This window comes from Barbatula barbatula (assembly GCF_947034865.1).
Source record: "Barbatula barbatula genome assembly, chromosome: 10".
Lineage (NCBI taxonomy): Eukaryota > Metazoa > Chordata > Actinopteri > Cypriniformes > Nemacheilidae > Barbatula > Barbatula barbatula.
The window spans coordinates 914143-926541 of record NC_136773.1 but is presented as its reverse complement, the minus strand read 5'-3'; the positions used below and the strand labels follow the sequence as shown (position 1 = coordinate 926541).

General features: G+C 41.4%; 1 protein-coding gene and 1 long non-coding RNA gene across 2 annotated transcripts; both read right to left on the bottom strand.

The window, feature by feature from the left end:
* Positions 1-220: 220 nt before the first annotated feature.
* Positions 221-8094, bottom strand: leo1 (LEO1 homolog, Paf1/RNA polymerase II complex component). The gene is made up of 11 exons (XM_079465934.1): positions 7785-8094; positions 6648-7280; positions 6455-6553; positions 5081-5175; positions 4790-4938; positions 4529-4708; positions 4306-4440; positions 2282-2417; positions 1550-1739; positions 693-790; positions 221-488 (listed from the first exon to the last, which is right to left on the bottom strand). Exons 1-11 carry the CDS (start codon positions 7840-7842, stop codon positions 381-383), a joined length of 1881 nt encoding a protein of 626 aa, XP_079322060.1. The 5' UTR covers positions 7843-8094; the 3' UTR covers positions 221-380.
* A 1976-nt stretch (positions 8095-10070) lies between these two features.
* Positions 10071-11012, bottom strand: LOC306899364. Its single transcript, XR_013787197.1, has 3 exons — positions 10888-11012; positions 10302-10559; positions 10071-10173 (listed from the first exon to the last, which is right to left on the bottom strand). It is a non-coding gene; the product is annotated as an uncharacterized lncRNA (long non-coding RNA).
* Positions 11013-12399: the final 1387 nt, after the last annotated feature.

Sequence of the window (12399 nt, the reverse complement as noted above, 5' to 3'; positions counted from 1 at the left end):
TACTTCTGATCTTGCCAAACCTTTTTTTGTCAGTGACCCATAAAACACCTCTCTCTCCAACACGCACACACACAATAAATTGCACATGCTCTCAACTAACAGCAGTCATACATGACAGGTTAAGATGATTATCTTACCACAGCATGTAATCGAGTCTCGTTTACGTCACAAAATGATTAAATGTGTAACTGTGAGACGTTCTTCTGTCAAGCACAGAGGCAGTGGTTTGATGGTTCTTCTTTATTGATGTGTTGCAATGATGAGCATTTTCACGCCTTTCAAAATATACAAACAAAGCACTGCATTTTGTTGTGATACTGGAGACCTACATTATAGTGATCAACTAATCACAGAATAAAAAAAATAAAAGCAACTGAACATCACTCGTCTTCCTCCTCCTCTTCATCGCTGATGACATACTTTTTTTGCTTCTTGGCAGCAGATTCCTCGTCTTCTTCGGCCTTTCTCTTTCCAGAGTTCTCTCCTTCCTGAAAGATTGAACAGATAAACACATTCAACACTTACAAATATTAGAAAAATTCAATTAACAAAAATGTTAAGGTAGAACTGTGTCAGTGGTTAGGCACTCATCAGCACAATGCATTTATATAAATGAAACAACACAACCATTATGGTTTCAATAAATGCTTTCTGAGGACCAGAAGAAAGTTTGTGTGTCGACGTGTCCTCACCTCGTCGCTGTCCAATCTCTTGGCCTTCATCAGCCGTTGGGCCTTGTCTTCATCCGAACCTTCATCGCTGTCTGATGAATAAATCCTGGCTCGGTCCTCTGTGACCCACAAACAAAAAAACTAAAGTTCAGCTCACAAATGTGGCCCTATTCTCCAGAGCGTACCTCCATTCCAGAGAGATGTTCTTTTAGTTAAATACTTCTTACCAGAACTAATCTAAATCTCAGCATAATGCAGTCTCAAGGAGCCGGCAGGTAATCGGCTAACAGCTACAGCTCTTACTGTCAGCGGGAACGTGTGTGTGTGTGTGTGACGTGCTGTTTTGGGAACACAAGCTGTTGTTGCAGTGCAAAATGTTCTGGCTGATCGCAGCGGGTCTCAAACTCATTGAAAGAATCTGTTGTGCAGAAACACAGACCGGCAGGGAGCCAGGGAATACAATATAGAGACGAGACCGAAAACCCCGGAGTGGTTCAGAGGGCATCTGTACTGCCCTAATTCCTGCAGACACGAGGAGAGCTTTCACGCCCCAGCGTTCAGAGGGTTCTTACAGTGTGAAGCTGCTTTCTTTCTTGTGTATCAAAAAAACTGACTTTACACTTTTTCATAGAATCCAAAAGGAGTTTAAACGCTTTCGGTCCTTTCCGTCCGTCTTTTATTTACCCTAATGTCAAGTCAAACCTGTTCGACTTTCTTTCGCCTGCAGAACACTAAAAATATATTTTGAAGAATGTTAATAACCAAACACCACTAAACCCCTTTGACTTCCACGAAACCACCGAGACATTTCTAAAGATTTATCAAAAGAAAGAGTCATATACAGACATGATGCGAGTGGAGGTTTGAATGTCACTCACCCCTCAGACCGCCGCCCTTGTATTTGCTCTTGATAGCAGCCAGGCTGATGGACTCTTCACCTTCATCATCCTCGTCGTAGCGGTCGGGCTCCAGATATCCAGCGTTCAGACCTCGCTGATGCTGTTTCTCTCTCATGCGTCTCTGCTGGGACTCCCGGCGGATGGACGCTCGTAACCTCTCCTCCTCTTTCTGTACATAGAGTTCAATACACTCAAGTGTCAAAGCCGACTCCGAAAAATGCTTAACATTCAGGTAAATGTTGCCATAAACATCAGTAAATGACTTCATCAGTAAACCTGCTAGAATAAAGTCATATTCTTAAGACTCTTTTAACAGCCAAACCAACATGACGTTTTGCATTATTATTTTGTTCTCTATAAAACCCTCTTCATAAAGCTCATGAACACATGACTGTAGCGTTATGTTGAGGTTGTCTAAGGGTAACTGGGTTTCTGCTGCTGGCATCTCTGACTGACGGCTGTTCATTTGATATGAAATTGGACCTTGAATGGTGAGATAAAAGAGACACAGCACTCCACCTCAATCCATCTGTTTAGATAACTGGGTCATATGTGCAACTCCCGCTGTCGTAGAGATGCATTACGTGCCGGGTGCCTCGAAATAAGAATAGTGTGTCCCCATCAGAAAATAACTATATTATGCTGTGCAACCCATCAAATGTTTTTTACATACATTTCCATCAGCTCAAAATGTGTGTGTGTGTGTGATACCTTGATCATCTCATTTCTCTGGGACTCGGGGTCTCTGCCAGCCATGGGTAGGATGCGGATCTTCTGTGTCTTTGAGCAGCGGTCAGCCAGAGAAAGCGTCATCTTTCTGTGTGTAGCGCTGTCTGTGGAGTGAGGTCTACACACATCACACACACAACTGTTAGTTTAAACGCACACATACGCACATCAAGATTTGTTAAAGTAAGTAAACTTCTATGTATGTGGAAAATCACAAGGCAACGTCGTCTACACAAGTTTATGTGAAAGGTTCTACATCGGCTTGCTGTGGTGCTGCAGAGACTCCTGCTGGTGGAAAACTGAAATGATTCATCAGCTGAGCAACATTGATCTTACGGAGATGCACGGATTGCAATTCTCTTGGATTCCGGTTTCAGATTTTCTTGTAAGTGATCAGATTTTTGGCCGATGCTGGTTTTCTATGCACAGACTATAGAGCGTTGGTCTTGTGATCAGAAGGTTGCTGGTTCTAATCTCAGTGCCAGCAGGTCATGACTGAAGGGCCCTTGAGCAAGACACCTTACCCCTGATTGATCTGCAGTATTGTGCCACTGTATAAAACTACTTGTAAGTCGCTTTGGATAAAAGCATCTGCCAAATGAATAAATGTAAATACAAAGTTTTTCATAACTACACATTTTATTTTCTTAAGACAAATTACTGAACATTACAATTTCCCTAAATGCAGTTCTCAAAGCTTCATTTAATTACAAGATCTTTTCTGACCTAAACAACTCCGAAATTATATAACTCTGTGAATGAAAAGAAGTAGAAATAATGAATATAATACGATCTGACACAATAGGTATCTAATGCTTCATGCTCGAACCCTAATAAACAACTGTCACTTAATTGACCTTTTTCTCTTTTGTACTCATCTCACAAAAGCCTAAGAATAAAACAGTCCTTTAACTTCATTCTTGTCTGTTCCTGAAACTAACATTATTATATTCTCTGAAATGTAAAATAAAGAGTCTTTATCGTACGTAAAGAAGTGGGTTGATCCAGTCCAGTTCATTGAAATCAAATAAAACATTGGCCTAAAATCTTTTAGAAAAACGTGAAATGTTGCTTCAAAAATAAACTGAAGTTTAAATAAAATAAAAATTATTGACTAAAATTACTAAAATATAACTAACTAAAATAAACACAAACTAAAAATAAGTCATTTTAAAACATTAGCAAAACAAAAATCTAAACTATAATAACTCTGCTTGATTCATTTTAGCTGCAACTTCAGTAAAAAGTTACAAATATTATAAATGAATTCTTCTCTTAAGATTTATGTGTCTGAATCAGATAATCACATATATAGGTTGATTTATTCATTTTTTTGGATTTTCAAAACAAGTAGAAGTCGTGTGAATGTCATTTTAACTTCATGAAATGACCACAGTGTTAACGTTAGACAAGCAATCAGGTTGAATGGATTGAGGTTTTACACGGAGTGAACGTGAGTTTAGCATCACTGTTAGCACCCTAAGTAGACGACCTACAGTGAGTGCAGCTCTTTGTCTGTACGCGTGCAGTCATATATCAGATGTGAGAGATGCGTGTCAGTCAGCTGCGACTCGTGGTACGGTGGACACACAAATGCGAGCATAAACAAGCCATGAAAGACAGGCTGTGCCCACACACGTTTACACTGACGGCTGTGACGTTACTGCGTCGCGGGCAACAGAAGATCAGTTTGGAATCGGCAAGACGTGAGATTGACCGGCCAATCACACGTCCTGCGAAAAACCGTCCGATTCCGGTCTCTGAGCGGCCAATCAGTGCACTTCTACTTTTAATCAGTGATGGCCTCACAAAAAGCTTAGATCAGCCTCTGCAAGATTCACAGAATCCTGACACACACATCTGCATGTCAAATGTGACTCTTCATTCAGACGGCACAGTCAAATGACAGTTTGAGAGCAGCAGCCGGCTATTTTAAACAAGTTGTTATATGTCATACATTCATAGTCATGAAGCTGTGTGTGTGTGTGTGTGTGTGTGTGACACACCTGAAGGTGAGTTTGGTCTTAAACACAGCCTGTCCCTGCAGTCCTGTACCCTGACGGATGAACAGGTGGTTGTGGTCGCCCTGCAGTGGTGCTTTATACACATCAAACACCTCATTGCCAAGATGCAGAGACATGCTGAGAGAGAGAGAGAGAGAGAGAGAGAGAGACATTGACTTCTGGTGCATCTCATCTTCTCATCTGTTACGTGTTTGCGTCTCCTCACCTGCCATCGGACCATTTGACTATCCGCGCGTTGCTCTCTTTGACTTCATTTCCCTCTTCGTCTCGTCGAGAGCGCCACCTGATCGTGTTCTCCACCTTCAGCTTCAGACGCGTCCGCCCTTCCTCATCCAACATCTCCTCGTCCTCAAACTCGTCCTCGTAGTACTGAGGGTCAAAGGGCCTGTAGAAACGCACAGAGAGTGAATCAATGCGATGATGAAGCAGACGCGACGCCTTCAGTGCTTTGAATCCATCAACACACCTGGGCTCAACGCTGAGGAAGTTGGGTAATTTGACGAAGTAGAGATCACTGCCCAGATCTGTGCTGACTTTGGGAATCTCCACCTCAATCCTGGTCTCTGGAGCGGGTTCTTCCTCAGGGTGATCTCCGTCCATGCCATCCTCTGCATCCTGAACATACAGATCGCATCAGTTCAGTTGAGGGAATCACATGCAAAGACGTTCAACTGAGGTACAGACGTCTGGAACATGGCTTTCATCCACATAAATGAGTGGGGATGACAAATGTGTAACACGTGTGTAAGTGTCTCACCAGTGGTTGTCCAGGTGTGGGGGGCTTCTCTGCATCGCTGTCTGATGAAATATCATCTGCTTCTCCGAACAGGTCATTCGCTGCGGTTTTCTTGCCTACACACACAGATGCTGCTCTTTTAACACCTGACTCTACTGTGATTGAACGTGTTTCCAGTTTTAAGTTCCTGGGGACTCATATTTCAGAGGACCTGTCCTGGACCACCAACACCTCATGCCTGGTCAAGAAGGCTCACCAGCGTCTCTTCTTTCTGAGGACACTGAAGAAGAACCAACTGTCTTCAACTATCCTGGTGAACTTCTATCGCTGCACGATAGAGAGCATCCTGACCAACTGTGTCACAGTCTGGTACGGGAACTGTTCTGTTGCTGAGCGCAAGGCACTGCAGCGGGTGGTGAAAACAGCCCAGCGCATCACAGGGACTACACTTTCACCCATTGAGGACATCCAGAAGAAACGCTTGCGACGAGCTCGCAGCATTCTCAAGGACTCCTCTCACCTCGCTCATAGACTGTTTACTCTCCTGCCTTCCGGTAGGCGCTTCCGGTGCCTCCGGACAAGAACCAGCAGACTAAGAAACAGCTTTTTTCCCAGAGCTGTTTCATTATTGAACTCTGCCCCCCACTGATTCCACTACCTCTCTTACCTTTAACTCCAATGCTGCTATAACATTGTTTACATTGCACTACAGGGCTGCATGCATGACTGAACTGTACACACCAATACTTCATGTATCTGCTCTACTGGACTGTTTATACTGCTCACTTGCACATCTGAAATATGCTCATTTGCACTAATGGACCACTTCCATAACTGCACTAACTAATCTACTGCACTGTAACCTCAATAACTGCATTAACTCACCTATTGCATTGCAACTTTAATAGCTAATGTCAATCATTTATGAACACTTAGGTCACTTTCACTATTGTTAAGTCTAAATTATTATCTGCTCATATCCACCTGTACATTAATGTTCATAGTATATAGTCATCTGTATATATTGTTCATGGTATATACCTACTGTCATATTTTCATAGAACATTCCTACTGCAAAATATTTCTATAGTCCATGCCCACTGTATTATATTCTCTCATACTGTATTCTGTATTTATTCACTGTATATCCTGCACTTGCTAACTGCACTTCTGGTTAGACATAAACTACATTTCGTTACACTGTACTTGTATATGTGTAATGACAATAAAGTTGAATCTAAATCTAAATTGTGCAAGCATCTTGCAAGAAGCTGCTTGATGGACTACTTAAAGACGTTACTGCATTTCTTAACATTTTTATCAGTCAGTGCATTTGTGGAAGCCTGGTGTTGTTCAGCAATGCTTCATGAAGCCGGAGCTCTGCGTGTTACTCACTGTGTGTTCCTGAGTCGGAATCAGAATCGGAGTCTGACGCTGCTTTTTTCTTTTTCCTTCTTGTAATTTCCTCCTCGCTGTCGCTGCCCTTTACAGATTCTAAAACGAATCACCACAAACATCGACATCATCCTCTACATGCATGTCTTTAATAAAAAGTAAAACTGTCTGTCTTAGGTTCAGCGCCACCCACCTGACTTCCGCCTCATCCCTTCATCATCCGAATGCTCCCTCTCGTCGTCAGAGTTCTGCTGTTTCTCTTCGTCCTCCGATTGGTCACTCTTTAAATCCCCACCCCACTTCTCATCTCCGGAGTGCTGAGGGGTCTCTTTCCCTGACCCTTCACCATCTGAATGAGGTGTGCCGGGATCCGAGCGACCGCTTCCTGCCTCTGAGCGAGGGCTTCCCACCTCTGAGCCTGGACTTCCACTTCCTCTCTCAGACCGGCGACTTCCTGCCCCTGAGGCAGGGCTCCCCACGTCTGACCTGTGACCCCTTTCATCATCCTCCTCCTCATCCTCCTCCTCGTGATGCCGCTCCGACCCACTGTGCTCATTTTCCGAGTGCATGCTCGCGTCCGACTGGTTGCCAGATCGCTCCGATTGGCTGCCGCTGTGCTGGCTGACGCTGCGCCGGCTACCACTGTGCTGGCTCGCGCTGCGCTGGCTACCACGCTCCTCGTCTTCGCTGTCATCTCCAAAGAGTTCTTTATTGCTGGGCTTTCCCCCATCCTCATCCTCGTCTCTCTCGCTCTCGCTGCCCGAAGCATTGCTGACAGATCTGGGTCTCTCGTGCTCAGAATCGGAGGCAGAACCAGAGCCAGACTCTGAAAAACATGAGTCGGTTACACATCCGGTTCATTCTAAATAACTAGTTACTTATGAAGCATTATAAGCTTGACTCACATACCACAGGCAGCACTTCATCAATAACAAGTACACTTATTTAAACTTATAGAACATAAACATTAGATTCGTAACAATACGTCAAATCAAAACATGCATGTAGTATTGTTTTGCATTACCTGTTGATTATTCAAGTAATTGCAATTCATATAGTAATATATACAATATAATGCACATATATAGCCCAGGGATGTGTTATGGCTAGCGCGATTGCTAGTTATAATAAATATGCAAACAAATGATAGAAAGTAAACGAGTAAGGCAGTCGACACTTTGTTATGTGTATTATATCAAACCACCGCGACTACAGCAGCTGCTTACAGACGTAACTGTGATATTTCGGCGGTATTTTAAGATCGTTGACCTGACCGATGATGAAGAGCGATTAAAGTACACAAGTGAGTCTTCAGTGAAGTGTGAAGCACCTCTCTGCTCGTTGTCGCTGTCTCCATCGCTGCCGAAGAGCTCATCCATGTCCGCCATGCTCACCGCCAGCAGGAATCATCAACCACATCCGGGTGAACCTTTACACAATAAAAGCCCCACATGAAAACAAAAGCCAGTGGATTGCATCGACCACGTTGTGGGTCCTTTGTTTGATTCAGAAAACTAGCGTTTTATCGGACAATAACACTTTTGGACAAATACAAATGTTTTATTATTTGTTTACATGTATTATAGTATATTTCTACTTAAGGGGATACTTCACCCCAAAATTGTAATTCTGTTATGAATGTTGTTCCAAAACTGTGATCTACCTTTGACCTTTCATCTTTGGATAGGATGTTGTTGCAGGTGAATGTGACCTTTGACCTTTCATCTTTGGAGAGGATGTTGTTGCAGGTGAATGTGACCTTTGACCTTTCATCTTTGGAGAGGATGTTGTTGCAGGTGAATGTGACCTTTGACCTTTCATCTTTGGAGAGGATGTTGTTGCAGGTGAATGTGACCTGTCATTCAACATGTGCACCGATGTGACTGGTTTCACTACAGTCCTTCAAGTCTCGTAATACTGGCTTTTAAGTCGTTTTCACTGAAAAGTGCTTCATTTTATTGATCACCACAATTCTCATGAAGAAACTATAAGCATAAAACCTCAACAAGTAAGTGATAATCCACAGCTACGTGGAGCCAAAGAACCACCCGACGCGAAGGTGCATTAAAATCTTTTGACGCACGACTAGCTGTGGATTATTCCTCATATACCACGGTCTTTGCTAAGCTAAAGCTGTTATTGATGTTTACAGTGTAGCTTTAGATCAAACCGGTTCACATGTAATCAAACTGACTCGAGCTAACCGTGTGTTAAAGGGTTTTAATGAACACCCTCCAGCCAATCAGAATCCAGTATTCAAACAGACCGTGGTATAACACATTAATAATACCTTTAAAGTGTAATATTAATTCAATTGGAATAATAATTTAAACAAAATAAAAGGTTATAAATGCAAAAGCATATAAACAATTCAATAGGGGTTGACGTATTTTTGTATGCAAAACCCGGAAGCGAGTTAGCATTTCATGACTTCTGGTTCCATCGCTAGTCAAAGTCATGCTATCTCCGGATTGCAGGAAAAGAGACCAGAGGCAGTTTTTAAATGGATGTCAATGGAAGAAGCTTCACTACACTGAAAAAAACAGCTGTCCATTAATGTTCAACGTGTTCACATCAAAAACGACTTTGGTTGGGAACGATATGTAGATTTAACTATGATAAAATGTTATTTTAATAGCAAATGTTGCGACAGGCAGGACTCACTTACGGCATTATCATAGATTTAATATATTGAACGACGGCTTTCAGGCATCAGCAGTTATGAGAAAACGTGAACTATATCTAAAACTGCATGTATGCATATGACACTGATGCAATTTTATGAAAAAAACATTGGCTTTCTTTTTCGATAGGGTGTTGTAAAGAGGCTCTGCGGCGAAGCTGCCATCTCTATCTTTATTTTTGTTATAATCTTTTATTTACTCAATGCATAGCTCATTTATTTATGGTTTGTGGGACGTTACTTTAAGGAACTTAACTGATCATTTGTTACTGTCTGTGCGTGCGTGTGCGTGTTATGTATATTTCATTTAATCCATTGTAGAGACGACAATTCTATGAGAGCAAAAATACCTCAGCTGCAACGATGTACAAACTGTTCTCCTTTAGCACGGCATTGGCAGTAGATGAAGAGGACAAGGAAATGGCTCTTAACAGTCTCATGGAACACCTGGAAGGTTCCAGAGAGCCCTTTACAATTTATTTTTTCATTCCAGGAAGACATTGAGTGTTTTTTGTGTAAACCGTGATAAAATGGGACAGAAAGTTAACTCTTCTAAGTGTTCATTATTTCTGTTGCAATTATACTAAACATCTATTCAACATTTTAATTATGTTCTGTTTGAGTGTGTTTTGTTAAAATGTTTGTTCATATAAGAATCTAATAAAATACTTTTTTCCTATTAATTGAATTCTGAAAATGATGTATATTTGACATTAAAAGTCTACACATTGTCCCTAAGTGTTTGTTAGAAACTGAACAGATATTGATTGATATTATGAACATTACATAAAAATGTAGGTTTTCTAGCGTTTTCAGATATTGTACATAAATCACCAAAATCTACGTGAAAATAAGAACATAAGCTACAAAACCCGTTGAAGCCCGATCTGGGCTAAACCATGGTTCGCCTCATCGCCTTCATTTCCGGCCTAAAACTGGTGGTCTGGATGGTGTGCCTGCTTCTGGATATAAAACAGGCATGAAGGCTGTGAGAAGAGCGGGTCGGGCACCAGAGAAAGTGATCCCATTCCATATCCTAAAATATATGAGTCATTACCTGTTTTATACAGTCTATGGTCATAAATCAAACTTTCAAGCCACATCGGTTTTACAGAAACACTTACTGTAATATGAGTATCTATTTTTGATTAAATGCAAGTATACCTTGCAAGTATAGAGCATTTGAAGAGATGGAAAAGTCCTCGGGTCACAGTACAAGTCCACTTGTCCATCTGTTTAAGTTCAGAACGTGACACAATAGCTGTGTCTGGTTTTGTAAGGCTACGTCCTTGAGTCCTCCAGAGGTCCTCTAAAGGATGCGGTATACGGAGGATTCTCAACTTAGCTTTCCTGTATCTCAGTGGTAAGAGCATTGCGTTAACACGCAAGGTTGTGTGTTGGATCCCAGTGGATTGCAGATACCTGTGTATAAATGTATAGGATAATGTAGTGTAAGTTGCTTTGGATAAAAGCGTCTGCTAAATGCATAAATGTAAAAGTAAACTTAGAACTAAATGCTTCGTAGGACATACTGGCAGAAAAGGAAACAGGAAGTATGTTGCTCTGACAACACATTGAACTAGCACACCTGTCAAATTAATTCAAATGATTTCTACATGAATTTAAGAGGTAAAAACGTTCTAGGCTAAACAATGCCAAAAGAGTTCAACAAGTCTAGCAACTAAGGATACACCTCATGTGTTCTTGTGAAAGTAGGTTGCATTAGAAGGGTGCCTGGGGAGGGTTGTACCTGCTCTTATGAAACGAGACGGCCTTGATGACGTGACAGGCATCAAATGAGTCCTCTGGAGGACGCAGCCTTCCGAAACGAGACACATCTATTGAGGTGTGCTGGTCCATGTGAGCTCCGGCCCACTGAGAGCTCCAGATGGCCATTCGCGCCTGCACTGCAAAAATGACTTTCTTATTTAGTCTTTTTTTCTTGTTTTCCAGTAAAAATGTCCAAAAAAATTTTAATCAAGAAGTATTTTATTGATGAGCAAACTGACCTTAGAAAATAAGTCTTGTTTTAAGTAAAAAAATATGAAATTTTAGTGAATTTGTGCTTAAAAGAAGCAAATGTGCCAATGGGGTAAGAAAAATTATCTTGAATTAAGTTTGACCTTTTCTTTGTCACTCAATTCAAGATAATTTTTCAAGATTGATTTATTTGCTTGTTTTAAGCACAAATTCACCAAAATTTCATATTTTTTACTTAAAACAAGACTTATTTTCTAAGGTCAGTTTGCTCATCAAAAAAAAACTTTTTTACTGGGAAACAAGAATAAAAGACTAAGTAAGAAAGTCACTTTTGCAGTGTGTTTCTGTGCGCTACAATCTTAACAACTAGCTTTCCTTTAGCTCAGTGGTCAGAGCAGGCGTTAGCACCGCCAAGGACATGGGTTTGATCCCAGGGATAGCACATAATTACAAACTCACTTATACTATACTATACTATATAATTATAGTATAGTAGGCTATAATGTAAACGTCACTTTCAGTGCAGTAGCCTTCCCCCACATATACTTCACATCAAATATACGTTTATATACAATTATCAGAACTCCTGGTAAGTGTTCTGCTTTCTCTTCATTTATCCATCAGATTGCTAACATGTGTCATCTCTAAAGGGTCAACTCTGAAGGGTCATCTCTGAAGGGTCATCTCTAAAGGGTCAGATAGAGACACACACAGCGCTGTAATGAATATTTAGGAGAAATGTCTTCTCATTGGCCAAGAAAACACAGTCTCATTAATAATTATGAGACTCCCACGCGTCACGTCACATCCTTTGACGTAGCCCAGATAAGGATTTTAAAATAAACATTAACTAGTTTTCTCTACTGTAATCATTTACAATTGCTAACATTGTTTTCTATGTTGTGCAACACAACCAACTCTGTTAACATCTAAATAAAGTTTTTTAAGGGTTTCGCGGCGCTTTACGTCTACCGATTGTAGCACATGTGGTGCTAATGTGTAAAGATCATATTGATGTAATCAATGACGTGTAATCATCATAAAGCTTTGGTCTTTATCTTTAGCGATATTCCGCAAGTCTATGGGGAAATGCACAGGCTTTCGGTCGAGCGAACCAGCGCGGCGCTTACTTCCGGGTTAGCCTACAAAAACACGTCATCTCTGAGCTACTGGATTCGAAGATAGCCTAATGACGCAATCTGTGCACTACACATCCCAAACAGATCGGCCGCACGCTCTTTGATTGGTCGAGGACGGGAACGCCCTTTGAGAGGCGCGTTCT